This window comes from Hippocampus guttulatus, chromosome 11 (genome assembly GCF_054856545.1).
Source record: "Hippocampus guttulatus isolate MCC_2025c chromosome 11, RoL_Hgut_1.0, whole genome shotgun sequence".
In the NCBI taxonomy this organism is placed as follows: Eukaryota; Metazoa; Chordata; class Actinopteri; order Syngnathiformes; family Syngnathidae; genus Hippocampus; species Hippocampus guttulatus.
The window spans coordinates 10,241,011-10,263,209 of NC_141271.1; the positions used below are offsets into that span (position 1 = coordinate 10,241,011).

At 40.6% G+C, this 22,199-nt stretch overlaps 1 protein-coding gene across 1 annotated transcript in view; it reads right to left on the minus strand.

Annotated features, from left to right (window-relative positions):
• thsd7ba (thrombospondin, type I, domain containing 7Ba) overlaps positions 1-22,199 on the minus strand; it is a 117,840-nt gene that overhangs the window by 54,369 nt on the left and 41,272 nt on the right. Inside the window, exons 5-9 of the mRNA XM_086124152.1 lie at positions 20,724-20,882; positions 13,908-14,105; positions 9,025-9,216; positions 7,108-7,336; positions 787-902 (exon numbers count right to left, since the gene is read on the minus strand). Coding sequence (XP_085980278.1) covers positions 787-902; positions 7,108-7,336; positions 9,025-9,216; positions 13,908-14,105; positions 20,724-20,882 — 894 coding nt within the window. The remainder of the gene's footprint in view (positions 1-786; positions 903-7,107; positions 7,337-9,024; positions 9,217-13,907; positions 14,106-20,723; positions 20,883-22,199) is intronic.

Below are 22,199 nucleotides of genomic sequence, written 5' to 3' on the forward strand. Positions count from 1 at the left end.
ACAGTATATTCTTAATTTTCTTGACGAAATGAAATAACAACATGACAGCACCTAACTGAGTCACAGCAGGAGTAATATTCTTCTTTGTTTTGGGTCTGCAAGTGTCATGTCTGTCTTTTGATTTTGTTCCAGCTGTAGTTGGAGTGAAGGGTGTTTCCCTCCAGCAGGCCCACCTGTTCCTTGTTCCCAGTCAAAGTCTTGCCCAGTATTTAAGGACTGAGAAATTGCCAACTCTCGGTCAGATTATTGACCTTCGTTGCTAATGCTTAAGTGTTATTTTCCAGGCCCCTCGATCTCATCATAGTTGTTTTGGCTCTCAAGTTCATCTTTTGTAAGTATTGAGATTATGTTGTCTTTGATCTCACTTTTATTTTGCTTTATGTAATTCATAATGTAATTCATATCCCAAGGCACCACTGTATGGGTCTTGCAACCATAACATAAAGAGAAAAAGACCCAAATGGAATCAAATATTGTCTAATAAGAATCATGCCTTTTCCAAATATGAATGAAAATGTGATATGAATTGGATATCAGTTAACATGACTGCAGCATCAACTATATAAACTACCCTGAAATTGAGGTCATGAAAATGCCAGTTGACGATGTGCACATGCGTGCGCCTACCCACACGCTGCAAAATAATGCACACAAAAAATAAGCAAAACAATGAGAAAACTGTGGTTAAATCAAAACTACAGCAAAAGTTCGAACTCTCGACATGACATCGTGCAAATACAACATTACAATTCTAGAATAGGTTCAGTAATGTATGCTCGAGGTTACCTGGCATGCAGGTTGATGGGCAGGCCGTCCATTCGCTGAAGGGTGTCACAATGCAGTCTTTCACGCAGGGAAGAACACAAGGCCGGATCGTTTCTGGACGAGCAGAATCTGGGCATCTACACGCACACACAAACAGTGGTCTTATATTGTACTCATCCCTTAGGCGATGAGTGATAAATGTCCTGAGTCTTGCTTGCAACAGGACAGTGCAGTGAAACAAGTGCCTTGTCCTTGACATCACACATCTCCCCACAGGAAACATGATTGATTATTTGTCCCGCTGCTTGTACGAGCCCAGGCAAAATGTAGACAGATTGCAAAAAAATAAAAATACGGTTGTCTCACACTCGCCGTTTGGCAGAAGAGTATTAGGGCCGCTCTGAAAAAAATGCAACAATAAAGTCATTAAAGCAGATGTAGCGTTGAGATAAACTGACATTGTACAAGCAAAAGCAGTAACCGTTAGAAATAAGTATGATTTGTTTTTCAATGGAGAAAAACGTTTTTAAACATTTTGGTCCTTTAGCGATTAAGAGTTAGGGTCCAATGCAATAGTGTGAGGACAAATGCAGAATCAATGATTTCAGAGGAACAGTTGGAGCCCTATGTTACCTTGGGAAAATAGAGAATTTAAATAACTTTTAATTTTGGTATGTTTGGTTAGCGAATTTACTCAATATTATTTCTTCAAGTGGTTGCGCAAAATGATATCTGGATCCAGATATGTTTTTTTAATGGACCATGCATCTCATTTTTAAAGTAGATTATATTCATCTATGTACAAAAATGCTCTTGATACTGATGATTTTATTTCGTGCAACCATTTGACAAAATAAAATTGAGTAAATTCAACTCACCATTTTTTTTCTGTGCAGGATCATTTAAACTCAATTAGTCACAGTTTGACACTGCTGTGTGCGGTATGTTTTTTTTAATTATTAAAATTAATAATGCCTATCATCAGCATGTATAACCACTGTAAGTCTGATAGAGAAATCTATGAGCAAAATTGTATCATGTTTAAAGTTTCATTTAATTTGGGCACATCTAACCCCCCAAATGCCTGTGCACAAAGGCGCCGGTCACCTGGCCGGAGGGCTGTTGAAGTCCACAATTAGCACGTCAATGCAGGTGGGCGATCACAGGGGAGAGGGCGAAACTCGGTCACAAAAGGGGAATGAATAATTCGGGAACAGCGGTTGAACAACAAAAGACGAGTTGAGAACACCCGTCGTGCCCAGGCGACATTGGCCATCCTGCAACATGTTAATTCGATGTAGACCAGACAGAAAAGGCGCCAATGTACTGGTGGTTCAATGTTTAAAAACAGGTAACCAATCACTACCGAGGGGCCGGACCGGGGTGCGTTATGCAAATATCGGGGGCAGTGTTTTCCTTGTATGTTACAATAAAAGTCAGAATTGGCGGGAAGGGAGCCCGAGTGTGTGATCGCAGAGCAACTAAACCGTCGTTCGCTCTCAGAGATCCACTCCCGCCGATATTGAAGACAATTTTCCTGTGTGCCGAGTCATTTCTTTAACTTTGTCCGAGAAAATCTCTGACAAAGTCGGAGAGGCTTGCGATAAGAAAATGAGTGAGTCCAACAAAAAAGGACCGATTATTGGCTAATCCTGCCACGCGACCATTGATAATCCAAAGTGTTTGCCCTCATTAGTGTCACAGGTGACTTGGAGCACGTCTCAGCCGACTTTGGGCGGGAGGTAATATACACCCTGGACTGGTCTCCAGGAGCACATCCTTACATTCACACCATCTTACTGTCTAATACTGCTAATGATGCCATCTCCATTCTACAAACACGGACACCCTGATTAGGAAAGGACAGAGCCGACTCTTCCTACTCAGGAAACTGAGGTCTTTTGGGGTTCAGGGGTCGCTCCTTAAGACTTTCTATAACTCGGTGGTGGCCTCGGCCATCCATTATGGCATTGTCTGCTGGTCAGGCAGCATCTCAGCCCGGGACAGAAAGAGACTGGAGCGACTGGTCAGGAAGGCCAGTTCTGTCCTGGGCTGCTCCCTTGACACTCTGGAGGAGGTGGGCAACAGAAGGATGCTAACTAAGCTAAAAGCTATGATGGACAGTCCTTCCCACCCTCTCCAGCCCGCTCTGACAGCACTAGGTAGCTCCTTCAGCCAGAGACTGTTACATCCGCGCTGCAAGAAGTAGAGATACCGACGCTCGTTCCTACCAACTGCTGTCAGGCTGCTGAATAAAAAATAGCAACAATATTAATAATAATTAAATGATGTGTAAAACAACTGTAAATAGCACTGCGATTTATCCATTTTGTATTTATATTGCACTTAATTGAACGGTGTTTGTTTTTTTCTTCTTCTTTCTGCCTACATTCTTGCTGCTGGAGGCTGTAAATTTCCCCAGTGTGGGACAAATAAAGGATATCTTATCTTATCTTATCTTATTCAGTCACAAATGGATTTGGACAGTATCAAATCGGTTTGGTTGAACACAAAGCTATTACTTACTGTATTCTCTTGTATGAATAGCAACCGGTAGTTATGCAGGTTCATTGTAAGTTCTGTTATTTAAAATGGAATACATATTCTATTGTTCTTCCTGACAAGATATGTCACTGGCAAAGATAGATTAACAAAGATATATTTTTAATGAATAAATGATCATTTTTGGACAAATGAGGTGAAATTTGATTTTTTTTTTCTCGCGGGACCCCTGATGATCTCTCAAGCCCACTAGTGTACTACAACACGTTGGTTGGCAATCACTGGCTTAATTATCCCAATAGCATCATAATGAGGTGATAAAATGCCAATGTTGTCATTGGTGAAATTTAATGCCTCCCTAAGGAAAGCTTTGATGATCATTAATATGGACAATTGATTAATTACCGAAATGCAGTTTTACCAATGCATGAATAAACAATGGCCTACATGACGGTCTGAGTCTATTGGTCCGCAGCAATTCTTTTAACACTAATGTGAATGTGCATTTCCTTGTTTACGAGCATAGCGTCGGCAGTCTGCCTTTGGCGCCATTAGACCCAAGGGACTCCCCGCAGCAAAAATCAATTAAAGTTCGCAACATGCAACGTGCTAATTAAACCTGACAAACTGAAGCCGATGCAAATTGTTCACCAACATGTTATTCACCTCCAAGGACACACCGCATTGTCATCGCTTTTAAAAAGTACATCACTAATATTTAACCAATGTATCTGTCTTCATGGAAAATGATTCCGCTGTTTAAGCTGCCACATTGCTTGTGTCACATATTTATGACAGGCCGCTGGCGGTGTTTTGCCAATGCTGCAACTTTGAAACCTTTCATAATTCAGGCGGCAATGTATAGTAAATCATATGCTTTGATGTCTTCATCCACAGGGAGCTTCACACACACATTCTTTCACTCAAACAATAGGCGCAGACATTTTTCCTCCCCCTGCCCACTAAATGGCTTTACTCAACCTAGCAACTGAGATCCAGGTCTCACTAGAGACTCAGCATGGTGCCACATTCTGCCAGTAGCAGAAAGTCAGCAGGCACAAGAACCTGATCAAAGTACATCCAAGTACAAGGAGCGACATGCAACTTTCCTTCCTCAACTTTATCCTCCTTCCCTGTTTGCAGTGATGCATGCCAAAGGGCACAGCAGTGTAACTGGGCAGCTGGGGAATAGTGTCAGCTAGTCCAAGAATAGAGCGATGAGAAATACTGTAGCTGCCTAAAAACTAGTGCTGAATACCTATTCAGTCCAGGGTAACAGTAAAACAATGAAAAACATTGTATGATTTTTTTTAATGTCACTGTAAAGCTCGCAGAATTGTCTTCATGACAAAACCCACAATGTTGATGAAGCGTTCTGGACAGTATTTCTAAAAACTGTCAGTTGTTTGTAAGATAACGTTTATATTGTTGTTGCATGGAGGGGTGCCAGCTAAAGTGCTTTCAAGTGAAACCCCCGCTGCTCGGGGCATTCATGTGTGCATGCCCAAAGGATCCTGATTGTGCATGTGCATATTTCTGGCTAAGTGTATGATGCATGTTGAATCCAACAGTTTAAAATGCGAATTTCCCAAGGGGTGGGACAACAGGAAATCTGTGGAATGCTGTTTGAAAAAAAATGTGTGATGAAAATTACAGCCAATGAACACAAAGGCAGCATTTAAAATTCCCTTCATTGTGGCTGACACCCAATAGCTATTGTGTCTCTGGTAGCAAAACTGGTTTACAATGTCAACATACAGTATGTGTGTTGGATTCTTGAAAGGTCATGACTATTTTGTACACATATTTGAGATCTGGTTGAACTATCTATACATGGCAGGAAAAACTCAATTGAAGATTCTTTTCAAAAACCCTGTCATGTGAATTTTGAGTGTCATTTCTAAATGCATGACCGTATTCACATTTGAAGATCATCGTTGAACACGCGCAGAGAGTGAAAACTATGTAGTACTCAAATGTGAAGACACAGCAATAAACAGTTGGTTATCATTTCAGTTTTCCTGATGTTTTAGGATGTGTCACGAGCAGTTAAACGGCACAGTTGCAGTTATATTGAAATTCGCTAGTTCACGATGCCTGCACTCAGAAAATGCATCTTTTCATATACTGGCTCGGACGGCTGATTTAGGGCTCCTTGTTATTGGCAGTGAGTGCCCACACCTGCTCACTGTAAAAAGATAGACAAACATGAAACACGAGATGTTTTTTTTCCGTAGAAATGTTCAGTCTTAAGATTCACATCCTCAAATAATAACTGAAGGCACCAGCTTCTTACATAAGAGCAATTCATAGATATGATGAGGGTCCTATATTTCAAAATAACAGATTTAAATTCAATTATTGACAAAACAACTAATACAATCTAATACGCCTCATTTTCGAGGCAGAGAAATAAGTGTTGTGTAGTTCTGATGGACCCAACTGCTATCAGGTTTGAACCAATGACAATTCTATTGTTTTATATACATAAATAATCCAACAACAAAGAGCACCGCGTTATGAGTGATTAATGAAAAGTGATGCAGGGAGTATTACAATAGCATCTGCTCTGCTAAAGGACAACTTGTTGCCACATTGTCGACTTTCATTACACCTTCTGTATTTGTGTGTGAGATAGCACAAGGGTAAGGGGTAAGAAATCCTTTCTATAATTCAGTTTAGAGCACTGTCAATAATATATGGCGCTAAGGAAGGCAAAATGTTATCAGTTATTTATGCGCCTTTCCAGTGCCAGCATTAGCACTGTTAAAACAACAGCGTTTGGAATTGTAACGGTCAAAAGTCAAGGAAAACTGTTTCACAACATATCCCTTATGGGGAAGTTTTACAATTCCAAGAATTAATTGAATATGCCAAATGAGCATCTCAAATGAGCAAAAATAAATCAATATTCCTCTCTGACACAATTTACCATTTCACTTGGGCTCCATAATCTAATACCTCAAATTTTAATCGAAGGAAAACTAAGAGAAGAAAATAATCGGTTGAAAATGCTTTGAATTGGGAATTTCTCCATTGCGAGGCTTATAAAGGTTTTCTTATCTTATCTTATAAAACATCAATGAAATTCTCAAATCATGTGCTCCACAGTCGCCCCCTGAAGACTGGCGGTTTGCCACCCACAGATATTTGCAGATTTTCTCTTCAATATTTTTTTTCAGTTGTTATTCAAGTTCAAGTAAACTTTATTGTCAAATGTGCTGTCTGTGCAACATACAGCACAGATGGAATTTCTTTCCTCTCAACCACAGAAGAGAGAGGAGCCGCTGCGGGTGCCCGCGCTGCCATCAACAGAACAGTGAACATAAAATGACAAAATAATACACCACAGCACATACGACAGAGACATTTATGGGATTTTATTCTCCATTTCTGCCTGGTTATTGTGGAAAAATTTCAACGGGGGTCCATTTTTTTTGCTATTCACAGGCCCCATCCTTGGCGAATACCAGTTGACGAAAATGGCAAGATGTGCAAAGTTGTTAGGTGGGCAAAAGGGTGTAATAATATACAATTCAAAAAATGTCTTAACATTGAAGAAAAAGACTGAAATGTGTTTTTTAATGGAACTGTAAATTTTGTTTTTCCAATTGTACATTTCCATGGTATTATTTTCTGAATTATCTTTATTTTGCAATTAAAACACACATTCTACTTTAAAAGGTTCAGTGCACGCTGTAATTTAGCTTTCATATTTTGTATATACATTTCTCTCCAATTTAGAAATTTACAATTTAGACTCTAAACTGTTACACGTCAAATACAACAAAAATTATGTGTAACTCAGGAGAACAGAAATAACAGCTTGTATCGCATTACCTTTTGCTGCCAACAGATCCCCCATTCATCTTCATGCAGGAGACTTTACGAATTTGGGCTCCCAAAGCACAGGTAGCGGTGCTATTCCGGAAATAGGTTCGGTTGAGATCCACAGTATCGTGAATGCAGGGTCCCCATGTTGAAACTTCCCAATAGAATACCAGGCAAGGATGGTCATTGCAAACTCTCCACTCTTCCAAAGCTGGAGCCCCTGGACATTCTTTCCCACCTGCGCCAAACACAAGTATACACTGGTTATTGCACATCATGTGAATGCATTTCAAAGGCGGCTAAACTACTGACTTGCAGATGGATTGCATGTATAGCCTTATGGACGACCGCTAGTGGAGGTTCAAGTTTAATTCATGGCCACGGTCTTAACTCAAAGCAGCCGTATATCAAATAATCATTTCCCACTGAAATGAATGAACATGACATTATTACGTTCCAACTGTGTTTTTCTAAGGAAAATAGCACTCTATAATATGGTACTTTTAAAAATCATTAAATGGAATGTAATGAATTCATCAATTGGGAATTTCTCCATTGTGAGACAAATAAAGGTTTTCTCTATCTTCTCTTAATTTGCATATCATGATTCGTTCACTGCCACTCCTTCTGGTGTGCATAAGCTGACCACGTAGGGCCAGTATAAATAGTTGTGAAGACAAAAAAAACTAAGAAGACTTTCATGACTGTAAGTGACTCAGTAAATTGCATGTCCCTGTGACTATGGTTCATATTGTCTGTCATCGGTTGATGTACCATATGCCGTTTTGCACTGTGTGTGTTAACATTAAGCGAGTATAAGGCAAAGTTGTGTGATTGTTTTAAAGAGTCAATGTGTCATTTTCTTTCTGGCATTAAATCATCTTGAGCCTCCTTTTGAAGAGTTGTTCATTACCTGCCAAACTGATGCTGGCTGTAAAGTGAGATCATTTCACCACCAACATACAGCGTTTGGTTCTCAAATATATGCTTTCAAGTCAAAGCAAAAAAAAAAAAATTGACCTTATCTCGAAAATCTTAAATCTCCAGGCAGCGCTGTGTTTTCTCATAGTATATAGTTTGGCACACAGGCATTTTTAAGTGATAATGTTTTTTTCTAATCAGAATGGCAAAATCCAGTTTTGATGTCATGATATGCCCTTTTAATGTTTTCCATCCATTGCAGAATTTCTCAGGCATCGTGTCACAGCTAAAATAAGACAACTGATGCATGTTCTGCCATTTAAAAAAAAAAAAAATATATATATATATATATATATATATATATATACAGTATATACTGTATATATACCGGTATATGTATATTTGTGTGTGTGTGTGTGTGTGTGTGCGTGCATGTGTTCCTTCCATCCATTAAAAATATTCACTACATTCAGGAGCCTGAATTTGTCATTCTTCCGCTGGTTTCTCAGTCCATTAATATTGCAGTTCATTCCAAGCATTTCATGGAACTTCTTTCTTAGAAAAACGACACCACTGTTAAAGGGTTCAATAGGAATGCACTGTGTTCTGTTTGTGCCCTTGACACTTTACATCTCATGCTGTTACCTATTTGGCCCTGGCAAAGGGACAAACAGTTACAATGGAGTCCAGCAATTAGCCCTACTGCAAGGAAAGTGGAGGATGCAGGCAGGGCCATATTATCACAGCGAGAATTTTACTTGTGACAGAATGTCAGACACATTCCCGGTGGGTTTTTTGGGTTCACCAGCCAGTGTCACATTCAACATTTTCAGCAGCATCTCAAGGTGTCATTAGGACTAAGCGGTGAAGTTTTGGGGGACAAAATGTTCACCTCTCTGCTTTTTGCTGACAGATGGAGAGTAGAGCTCTGAATGTGCATGTGAAAGAAAAACATATTCATAATTCTGGCAGAAAACATAATCATGTCGAGGTGAGCAGCGTTACCTTTTCCTGGAAGGGCCAACACAGTGCGTGTGCGACTTTGTCGACCCTCTACTGTTTTGGAGGCACAACTATGCGAGCACGGGGACCAGGAGGACCAAACGCTTACAAGGCAGTCGGCAGGACAGGCTACCTCGCAGGGCACCTGGGTCGGTGGAGGGTCCTCTGTACAGTAAGTCATGGGCACATCCTCACCTGGGCAACAAGAAAAGTATAAAAGAAACATCAAATGGTCACCCACCCACTGCTGAAATCATTTTTACAATACAAAATGAAAGAAAAAATAATATGGAAATCTTGCTGAAGGTCTGACCTGCTTAAATAGTCTTCATTCTAATCCAAAGACTAATGAGTGAGTTGAAGTGCTGTAATTTTACAGTACGTCTGTCGTCCTTTATCTTGCACAAATAGAATATTTATAACTGCGACCAGTTAACTCCTGCCCATGAAGAAATAGTGATTCATTTTCACAATTCAGAATTTTTCTTTAAGTGTTTCCCATTTCAGGGCCATCGGAATCTCTCAAGTTAGATCTATTCAAAAATTAAGATGAACCGATAACATGAGCCATCATGGGATGTACTTTCATGCAGAGCAGCATCGCAATCTGATTTAAACTCTTGCAAAAACATAATGGAAAGTGTTTTTATTTTATTTTTTGCAATAACAACCCAAGGGCAGTTTTGAAACCAATTTGTTGTTTTATTTCCTCTCCAGGAGAATATCCTTGGTGCAAGAGAAGAACAGTCAAGCGAGATCACTTCATTACAAAGATATGGAGGACAAGTTGGGGGATTATGGAACCCTTTTGTCCATAAAGTGACACTGATCTCACAACAGCTACTAAAATAGCTGCAGTGTTTACAGCAGAGGCATTAGTCTACTGCTGAGATTGGAGAAAAATAATAAAAAAATCCCACTGGTGACATTGGGGCAATGGCTTACGGTAATTACTGAACAAAAACTTCTGACATATTAAGAATGGATTGATTTTTATTATGACGAGTTTCACAATTAACAAATACAATATTTGGTCATGGAAAATAAAACACGGGATTGCTTGAGGCTTATTGTCGGACTCTGTATGTAGGCACTGTGCGTTAATATGCAAAATAAATTACACGATCAATATTTGTGGAAATGACGCGCATGCAAATAACCCCCGCCCCCCGAAAAACAAAGGAAATATGCAAACGTTAACATCTAAAATCACAAATGTGTATGTGCGTCTGTGAAAGACAGAGACAACATGGGTAAGGGAACTCTGTAAATAGATGGGTGCCCTGAGGTCCTTTTGCAATATTAATAAAGGGAATGGTAGATAATACCGCCTCTGCCCGCCTCTATTGAAATGATTTTTGTTCCGCTCTCCCACCCACCGATAAATCTTTTAACTGAGGTAGTTATGGATAATCCTCTCACCCCTTGCCTGAAAGCACATAAACACATCCAATTGTCTCAGATGGCCTTTTAGACAAAGCTATATAAAAAAAAAGGCACTTTAAAATGACTGTGGTTACTATCAAGATGGGTCACTGAAAAGCTATCAAGAATCACTATTTATTTTTTGAAGTGGGCTTTATACTTTTACTGGCACAGTCAAATGTTGGACCACTTAAACAATTTGCATGATTTTTCCAGAATTGGGTTGCCCAAGGGCGGTCCTCAAGAGCCACTATTCTGCCTGATTCAGATCTTTCCCTCCTCCAACACACCTGATTCACACGATCAGCTCATTAGCAAGCTCTGAGAAGCCTGATAACGGTGCTAATCCTTTGAATCAGGAGTGTGGGAAGAGGGACAGATCTAAAACAGGCTTGGTAGGGGATCTCAAGGACTGGACTTGGGCATCCCTGTTCCATACTGATCCAAACGAATTACAGTCGCTCATGTAGAAGATAAAAGCATTCAGATGGATTGAGCTCAAAAGGAACAAGTTCCTGTACAATTGTATAATGTGCACCAAATCATAGCAACACAGGTTGGAGGTCTTGGCCATACGTTTCAGCAAGCAGGGGCGACGCCAGAGAATTTTCCGTGGGGTGACAAGAGTGACTTCAGTGAGGGAACGTCAGGGGTGGACGTGCATGCGCCCGTCATTCTTTATGATAAAAAAAATTACTTCTCAGCCATGTTGTTTTCTTGCTATGGTGTGCTTTTGGTATGTGACTGACACCGACTCTAAGAATTGAATGGTCTTTTAGTTTTTTACTTAAAAAAGATTATTGTAGTTTTCATTCATATCAATTGTTGATTTTTTTTTTTTTTTAATGTGAAAACGGCAGAAAGGATTTTACAGATATCAACATTTTCACCCCATGGAGTGACAAGGGGTTGCCACCCTGTAGCTCTGCCCCTGCCAGTAAGCAAGAAACCAAGTTTCAAACTGGATTTTTATATAACTTTGGAGCTTCCACTGTATTTGTGATTGCCAATTAAATGTCTAATAGAATGGAACCTGATAAAGTAGGCCCAGAGTGCATCAACTAAAGCGCAAAAGGAATAGCTACATCAGAACCACGCAATCACATCAGGCCTATAAACGAGCACACAATACATACGGTTATGATCAACTCACTCAATGTTGTGATAATGAAGGTGTCAGTTCATAAATTGGTATGTAATCAGTGCTAATTTCTATCAACAAAGAGGCTCTGATGAAGACGTACAGGCATTTTACACAGCAGTTGCTGATCTGTCTACATCGAGGACAATGTTTCGTATGTGGAGTGAATTGAATTAGCAGCAGGCAAGGCCAAAAGAAAAGATGAAACAATGTAATCAAGAGGATGTTCATATCGTCGATTGCTCAGATTGAGGCATTCTCCCATCAAGTAACCTGGAATAACCCTGCAATGTCTCTCTTGGCTGGGCCCCAGAATCAATTTGGAGTACATGCTGTTAACTCATTCACTCCCAATGACGTTTTTAAACGTCTTTTCAGACTTGGTCCAGAATTGGCTGGTGCTGAATGAGTTAATAGGGGGATGCTGTTGAAATTAAACTAATTTAGTCAACAATACAAGTAGGGATTTAGTTGACACAGGATACTGATAAAAGATCGATTACTGGTAAGTACAAACCAAGTGTTAACAGTAGGTAAGCTAATATGAATTACTAGGGAATATTTGTATGTCATTATTTTTGTTTTATGTTGTGTTTAAAAAAATGGCTGATTTTTGCAGCTTTACAAAAAAATTATTACATCAGATGGCCGATTAATCCGTCAGGCCCTGTAATCATCAGCATCAGACAGAAATGTATTTGTTCAATAAAATTATAAAGCAAAATTGTTGACTCATGTAAATATGTTAGAAGCACGTCACTTGACAAGTACATTTTTAGATTGTCCGTAATGACACAACATGCAAACAGCATGCTATCCACCGTTGTAATATATGACTTCATTTGTTTTTGTCACCATTCTTTTGTCACGTCTTCATTCAATTTTAATAAGGAGCTGTAAGCAACACTACATTAAATTCATCACGGGATGTTTTATGGGGTTGTTTTCATTTAATAATTTATTATAATTTCAGTAAAATTGCACAAGGGCCATCTGTACTGTCACACAACTTTGCATTACCCATGTTAAAATGTTCCAATTTTGTCCATACAGTTTGTATAAGTTTCATTGTGGCAAATTCTGACCTCCTAAAAGATATTTTGGTTGTTTCGGGAATGGAACAAACAAAATACAAATCAGGAAAAAAATGGAGTTTGATCAGCATCCCAGAATGGAATGAACTTGACCTTAGCATGTTTACTATTTAAAAAAATAAAATAAAATAAAATAAACAACTCTCTCTATCTATATATAGTCTGCAGCCTCGAAGGTGGGGCAGGGGGGGGGCACAACAGGTCCCCTTCGAAGGAGACTGTTGTGGTGCCCTAACTATGGGATAGATTGACGTTTACTTGTTGTAATGACACTGCTGCATAGAACTCCAGTAGTGATAAAGGAAATATTTTTGACTTGCACTCATGGCCAAAAGCTTGGGGAAGAATTAAAAATATCTTGGATGACAAGGTTGATTCAAGCAAGTGATCTTTTCTCACCGAGGTGTCAGCTGAGGTGATTCAGCCAACTAATTAGAATGCATCACTGCTCCTTTATCTTGTCGTTTTTCCATTATTATACTGACTTGGCTCCGAGGTGGCCGCCTGTGAGAACAATTCATTGCACTCGGAGGGGAGTCTCACAAGTCAATCAAAAGTGCACTGATGATCAACATGTCAACATCCTTTCACACGAATTTGAGTCTCGCTAATTTCATTCTTTTTACCTCATATCCACCAAGACGCCTTTGCCTGTAGGCCTGTCAAAACGTATTAGACTCTAAGTGAATGATATAGGACAATGAGTTAGTGGATGGGCAACTACTGAAGGAAAGCACAAAGGGTGGAAGGAATTAAGGATGGAGAGAAGGAAGCCAGGATACTGAATGTTTGAACTTTTAGTCTTTTCTATGACTATGAATGCAGTGATGGCCACTTAATGAATAATGAATAGAATCGCATAATACATTTATCACAATGTTGCACATAATATTACTTTTTCGAAACTGCAGCTTAATTGTGTTTTTAAATCATCATTAATTTTTAAATCGAGCTTATGCAGAATAAAAGACATATATTTTGCGATACAGTATAAACATCTTTCTTAGAGGTTAATGGGATCAGTAACTAATACAGAAAAAATACGCACTAATTAAACATGAAATATATCCATACAATAACAGTTGGTGCTCAATTGATCATTAATAAACATGAAGACAAGTAGTGACCAGCCCGGGGTGGGGGAGGGGGGAACCATGCCAAACACAATAGTCCAAAACCTTTTAATTAATTTCAGAATGGTATTGCTAAAAAAAAAGAAACTGTACCTTCAGCACTGATGCACTTCGCGCTTTGGACCACAGTTCCAGTACCACAACTGCTTTTATTGGGTGTACATTTGCCTTGCTGAACTTGCCACAGATAGCAGGCAGGCTCCTCACAGGGGATGGACTCCACCAAATGAGGGCAGACATCAAGTGGACTGCTGGATGCCCACAACACTTCTCTCCTCCTTTGTATGAATCCTTACAAAGAAGACCAAAGGAGAGAAAGAACAGAGGTTGTTAAAATAGATTATCAAGCGTATCTGTTGACACATTTGGTTTGAACACCGCCTCCCACACTTTTCTGAAACTCTTTATTCATCCAGAAGTTCTTGTCTTGGCTCAGCTCTACTCATCTGTGGTCTGACGAGACAAAGGATGAGTTCTTTGCTGTTAAGCAGACAATGTTTGGAGGGAACCAGGCCATGCTCATTACATGCCCAACACCTTCCCTACAGGACAGCAAATCTATCTATTTATTTTTGTGCACTCTGATTGTGGCGAGGGTCAACTTTAAGCAGAACAATAACCCAGTACACAACCAAAATATCAAAGGATTGGTCGCAGGACAAGCCTGTGAATATCCTTGCGTAAGTGGCCCCGGCAGAGCCCAGCCTTAATGTGGTTGAGAATCTCCGGAGAGATCACTAAATGCCTGTGTACCGATGCTCCCCATCCAACATGATGGAGCTTGAGAGGTCTTGCAAAGAGGATTGAGTGAAACTGCGCAAAGGTAGGTGTGCCAAGTCATATTCCAAAAGACTTGAGGCTTCCGTTGCTAGTATTGAGCAAAATGCGCTTATTGACATGGGGTTTCCTCATCTTTTTAATATTATTTGTGAAACATATGCAAAAATCTAAATGCAAAATAATCACATTGCCATTTTGTAGTGTTTTTTTTTCACTGAGGGCATCAAAAAAAAAAAAAAAAAGGTTTCACTGTAGCAATGCGGAGACTCTGGAGCCGAACACAACACTATCCAGAGCTATGCTACATCAACCGGGTTAGCATCAATTAACCTGCTTGACCAGAGAACAGTGGTTTACATATTTATTTGGCCAGTGATGTTATGAACGCGTTTCTCAGTCATGCCTTTCAAGCAACTAATAATCACGTTACATTATCAAATGTCAGTCGTCATCTTGTGTCCCTCCGCTTTTGACTTATTTGTGCTGTTACAGTGACTCTTATACGTTATATACAGTACGGTCACCATCTGAAAAAAAAAACGTCACCTCTGGACCGGTATCTAGAATTAAAAAGTAACACTTCTAAACTATATGCAATAAAAATCTAACATTTTTGCACCATTATTTTCCAGCCTCTCCCTCAGCTTGTGTTAGCCCCTCAACTCACTCTAACGCATGAAATTGCCTCAAAGCCTGATTTGTAATTAATGTCATTCTCTTTTAAATGAAATAAATACAGACTTTGCTGATTGGACATAACTGAATGGTTTACTTGAAAATAACGAACTTTAGTAATTAACTATTGAAGGTTTCCCATTCCTTGATGAAAAAGAGAAATGTTGGCGATTAAATAATGTAAACTTGGCTCTGTACCACCTCTCCCTGGGGTATTTTCACTCCACTAGAGCAGCAGCCACATTCATCTTCAGCTATACTCATTTTAACAAAGCCCTGACATTTGGCACAAAGGTCCCAAGTTATTTCCTTCCACAGGTGGAACATCTAATCTCCAGTAGGGTCATAGCTTAACCAACACATCCTCCAACAAACTACTAATATGACCCACTGGTTCAGGAGGCTGATCTGAGGTGTACTGTCCAGGAGGCTGCTTGAAGAGCAGTGATGGTGAGGATCGATTGCAGCTATGCCCGCTGCACTGACTGCTGCTGAAATCCGCACCACACACACACACACACACACAAAATCAAAAAAAAGAAAAGAAAAAAAGAAGGATTTTGGCATGGGTGAAACGAAGAGATAATAATGAATAATTGATATGCCTCTTGGTCACGCTGGTTATTTCAGGCAGGTGAGCTACACCACAGTGCGAAGATAGAGCACTCCTGTCAGCGCTGTAACCACAAGTAGCATAATTACAAAACCTCTATTAAATAAAGCCTATAGTTAAATACATTTACAGCACATCACAGTCAAATCTGATAAGCACTGAGAGTCGAGTAAAACATGACAAGCATTTACTGCAGGGCAAATTCAGTGTAGTCAAAAAATATGCAGCTGACACAGAATTGTTATCTTTAGTTTCGTGCTGTATACTAGTATCATTTTGATTTAGCGTTGATGTTATGCCCACATAAAAAGGGATTTGTGTGTGATAACACCTGTCTACAAGGCAGTTGTGGACAATCAAATGCCTGAAAGTTAATTCTGGAAAAAAACGGAGAGGTAATAGCCACATACAATAGCTAGAATGTCAATCGGGAGACTGTACAGAAGATTTACACCAAGTGTTAAACAAGCAGCTCTAATTCTTTGTCAATATGCTTGTTATCTAACTGTCTACTTTGTGGTTCTGTAGAATGGCGGACTGTGATCCTGAGGGTGGATTGTTCCATTAATGTCAAATATCACTTCTCACTGTTTGGGATTGACCAAATTTTGGTTTGTAGAGACTTGACCCTGGCTGGAGGTTATCAAGTCAGTACAGTGACTGATGGTCAAGCGCAGTGGTTCTTAACCTGGTTTTGATCGAACCCTAGGGGTTCGGTGAATCGGTCTCAGGGGTTCGACGGAGCCTATGCCATGGAGGGTGAGACACACGCGACTCAACATGTCAATTAGTTATGACACACCCACTTGGCCATCACTGGCTGCCGATGATCACGGCATTGCTTGTCCAATCACTGCTGCGGGAAATTTCATTCCCTCAGTCGTCACTGTCGACTTGAGTTTTAAAAACTGTACTTCCAGCCATCCATTTTCCGAACCGCTTGATCCTCACTAGGGTCACGGGGGGTGCTGGAGCCTATCCCAGCCGTCTCCGGGCAGTAGGCGGGGGACACCCTGAATCAGTTGCCAGCCAATTGCAGCGCACACAGAGACGAACAACCATCCACACCCACACTCACACCTAGGGACAATTTAGAGCGTCCAATCAGCCTGCCATGCATGTTTTTGGAATGTGGGAGGAAACCGGAGCACCCGGAGAAAACCCACGCAGGCACGGGGAGAACATGCAAACTCCACACAGGGAGGCCGGAGCTGGAATCGAACCCGGTACCTCTGCACTGTGAAGCCGACGCGCTAACCACTGGACTACCGGGCCGCCCAAAACTGTACTTAGGCCATGTAATTTTATTAACTTTTTTCAGTTTTTAATGTGTTTTTTTTCTTGAATTTGTTATATATATATATATATATATATATATATATATATATATATATATACTGTATATATAAAGACATATTTATTTATTTTTCACTAATGAAGGGTTCGGTGAATGTGCATATGAACTGGTTGGGTTCGGTACCTCTAAAAAGGTTAAGAACCACTGGTCTAGTGGTTCATGTGCCCGACATTGGTGCAGGTCGTGACGATGTGAATGTGGGTGTGATTGTCTGTCAACCTGGGCCTTGTAATTGACGAGTGAATTGTGCAGGTTGAAGACCGTCTTTGGCCAAAGGTCAGCTGGGATGGATTCCAGCTCCCTGTGACCCTGAACAGGATAAGCGGTACAAATATTGATTGATGGGTAGTTTGTGTCTGGAGGGAGGGTCAAAATGCATAACAAAAAAAAAAAATAATAATAAAACCATTTGAAATATCCGATACCAGTTGAACATGGCCTTTAATGTTTTGACTCTTAAAAAGGGGACTTGGCACTATTTAAACCGCTAGCAAGATTTGAATAGAGCTTCACTTTGCTCATCCCTCCCCAGCTTAGATCTAACCAGTCCCCTGAGTAAATCTAACCAAAGTCATGCCCCCCACTAACATGCATAATTGCAATTCTAAAATTTCGGCATTCATCATGGCATGCGATTATGAAAGAGCAAAGTAGTGATTGTCACAGAGAATGCTAATCAGCTTAAACAAAATAGCACTGCCAACAATATTAACCTGGCATTAGCATCACAGTCGACATGGCTACTGCATACTTTAAATGGGGTGTTACTATCAAACTAAGGGCCCTATTTTGGTGGACAGGTGCACGTGTGCTTGGTGTAAAAACTGGCACATCTTCATTTTTTGTGCCGCGGCAAGTCAAGTTTACTGTGACTGGTAATTTGGCAGACCGTGCTCCATCTCGCTGGCCATTCTGCCAGACCGAGGGCATTTTCTCTCACATGTTCCTGGTGCACCTGACAATTTGCTGACAGAAAGTAGACTAGATTTTACACCAGGTGAAATCAAGTCACACACATCTGGTGCAGTGGCGAACTTTACCTCACCGCAAGTGGACCTCATCTTGCAGTTCCCTATATACATATTTTGAAAGCGCCAATCCTCTGCACGGAACCTAGCAGGTCCATCAAGCTTCCGCCATGTACAATGCACTCCTGTCTGTGCTGAATTTGAAGGGAATGGGGGGGGGGGGGCTGTCATTCACTTTAGATGTGGTGCACTCATATCTCGCATGGAGACATCTCTTGTGTGGACAACATAAGCGAGCGGGTACTTTTATCAAACTGGTGAGAACATCTGGTGACTTCAATATGTCCGTGGACCGCATGGAACGATCATGTCTCGTTGCTCTGCTTCTGTTTGCTAGTCTCATGCCCTGTTGTTGGCAAACAAAAGATGAGGATTTTTATTTTTTTACACTTTCCTGAGTAAGATATTCCCAAGTAGTTTTAGCCAAGCTCCCAAAGGCCAAGGTAACAGGTCAGCACAAAGCCAAGGGGGACAAATGATTGACATCTCATCAGTCATTGCTTCTGTCTCTGATTGGTTGTTTTTCCTCGGGCATGATAGTTTCTTAAAATTCTAATGAGAAGATCAGGCCAGAGAGGGCTGCCCCCCCCCACCCCTACAGACTAGAACAAGAAGTGAATCTTCTTTTTTAATTGCAAACTCAAACTTTGGTACCCCTTGGTCTTCTTTAGCAAGGGTTCAATCAAAAGGGCACTGCATTCCAAGAACCTCAAGCAAACACGCATCGGATCAATTTTACAGCAGGGCTCACTTCTTTTGATATTGTAATAGTTTCCTTCAGGTGCTCTGGGCCTACTAAAGCAGAAAGAAGTGCCAAACAGCAGATGCTGCGTCTTCAACCCCTTGAAATATATTAATGACACTGTCTGGGACACGAGCTGCCCGTGGTCTCATGGAAACCAGTGTGGGCATTGACCTGACTGAACAATCCGCGCTTCAGTCGTTCCCTGGGGGGCTTTCGTGCACATTTACACACGACAGCGATGAGGTCGTGCTGCCCTTTTAGTAGTGCGCTAACACACCAACAGCTTTGGCACACTCACACACACGCAAGAGGTGTAACTCGCATTGAATGCCAAGCCTGTCTGAAGGTTGTGACACACCTGTTCACCTGCTCCAAAAGGCAGTGAGACAGCACCATCCTGTTGAAGGCTGATGCATGCCAGCCACGTGCACACCACAGATAGACACACACGCACGCACGCACACACACACACACACACACACACACACACACACACACACACACACACACACACACACACGCACACACACTCAGGAAGCATCTTATCCATCTCTTAAAACCTCCTGGGGATGGAGAGTCCGGGCACCAGCTCACTCTCTTTGTGGTTTTCATCAGTCATGGCTTGTTCAATTCTTGCTTTTTTTCATAGCAGACTTCGTCTCAGCCAGTCACTTATACACCAGAAAAGAAGTATGATGCAAACACACATTATCTCGCGTCATCTCCTAATCACATCCTCCCGGTGTTCTTGCCATTGTTTAGACATTGAAAACATGGCACGCCTCTCAAAATGAAGTCATTGGTATGCAGAGCAGCTCTCAGGTCTGTTTAAATCTTGTTGACTACATTGAAAGTACTCAGCTCAGTTGCCGTGAGCAGCTGGTTGTAAAAACATAACTTGGCAATCTGTCGTAGAAGTGTGTGGTAAATTGATAGTTTCTGTACTGTGTGCTAATGTCCACGTCTTACCCATTTGTGCAATTATCGGTATCAACTTCAGCTCATATGAGCTACTTATAGGTGTGTTCTTTTGTATCCGAGGGATTGCTCCCAAGTCCCAGCTCTCATCTCATCCAATATAGGGTGAATGCATTTAGCTGCTAAAGTGGCTTCAGCTAATTTGCAAGAAAGTATCACATTAAAGTCAAAGTAAAGAAAAAGAGCAACTTTTAAAAGCGTTAATAAAGCAAGCTTTCTTGCTTAATTGAAACAACATTCCCTGAAATTAAAGTTAACATTCGCCAAAAGGCAAACAATTGTATGGATGGCTCCAACCAAGGAATACAATAAAATAAAATAAAATAGATACTACAACAAACAAAAATGTAGTGACATTGTAAAACTAATTTGCTAACAAACACTGGCCCCTTTACACCATGCAACTCTGTCTGGCCCATTCATGAAAAACAGTGCTAATAATTAATACACAAACGGCCAATAATTGTTCAACTCGAGTCCTTGGCCGTCATGCGCACAACCCGACTAAATCAATTCACTCTGCTTTACATATTACTACTTACACTGGTATCGAATACACATATACAGTATACTGTATATTAAAAAAATACAATAAATTAAAAAAAACTATCAACTTGTTTGTTTCTCAAACTTGGACACCAGTTGAATGGTGAAATATCAGCACTTGAGTTTGTATTATATGTATTTTATGCAAATTCTATGATTACGTCCAACCTTTTTTGTGATTCAATACCTTTCTTCCCCTCTGGATCTTTGCAGTTATCATGTACGCAGGAGCCCCAGGGTGACCAGCGGGAGAGCAGACAGCGGTGCTGGCAGGGAATGGAGCAGTTCTTGATGGCCAGGGGAGCTTCTTGACCCCCACACAGTCTGGCAGTCACAGGCCTGGACACTGTGCAAACATGAGTCACACAGCTGGTTGAAGTACCGCTCCGGCACACACAGGAAGCAGTGGAGCCTGCCAGTGTGATATTATGCCACTTGTGAGGATGTAGTGTATACCCATTTCTGCTGTTGCATGCCTGGAAAAGGTTCAACCAAAATGAATGTGATGTTGTTGTAATTGTGAATAGCTGCCAGTTTATGAGGAAAATTTGATTAGCTACAAGTGTGTTGATGTCTGTCATTCTTACAAGCTGTCTGTCGGTCTCCAATGAGACCGATTGGTTTTCATCCATCTTGGGGAAGGCTTTAACATCGGTACAGAGGTGCATAAAAACAGATTCAATTTCTGACTACAGTATGTCCCAGCAGTTTTTTTTAAGAGATCAAGGATTTTACCTCAGTTGATGTGCATTCTCAAATCCTGTTGTGACTGTCGTCTTCTAAAACACAGGTGTCAAACTCAAGGCCCGGGGGCCAGCTCTGGCCCCCCCACATCATTTTATGTGGCCCACGAAAGCAAATCAAAGATGGCAACTTTCATGATACTTGCTAAAATCTCTCCCAACATTTCAAATTCTCATTTGTAATAAATAAGAGTGACACTCTAAGCATTTTCTTCTTATCAAACGCCTCATTACAGTAACTTAATAGGTGAATAAACCGTGATTCTTGACTTCTTTATATGGTTTGAGTTATAATGGCCCTCCAACGGAAACTCACTAAAATCTGGCAAACAATGAGTTTGACACCCCTGTTCTAGAATATCATCACTGTTGGGCCGAAACCTCCTATCTCCAAATTTGGTCAATGTCTTTTTTTTTTTCTTTAATTGATCCTATTGGTAGAGTAGATCCTATTGACCTATTAAAGGTGTATTTTTTTAAGACCAAATGTCTTGCAGGTACACATGACTCAGGTTAACAATTAAACCAAGATTGCCAATGATGGTGAAACAGGTTGGCCTGGTTCCCAACATATTAATGCTTGTGTTATTTGTAGACTGAAGACAATCATAAAACATCCGTTGTAGAGGGTAGAATCATTCTTTACAACAAAGTGAGATTATATTCTTCCAATATAGGAGTTTTTATTTAATCTAATATTCCAGTTTGATGCACTTCCACACATCAGTGCATATCACATTTCCATTTAAATGAGAGCCCAAAGAGAGATTCAGCAAATGTCCTTCCTGCATAATGTCTTCTAGCCCTGAGTCATTTTACATGGTGTTTGATCTTCTGCGTCGAAATAACATGCATGCTTAAACACATGGATAAGGTGCATATTACACATTTATCGGCTTTGTTCCCGAGACTGCGGGTGA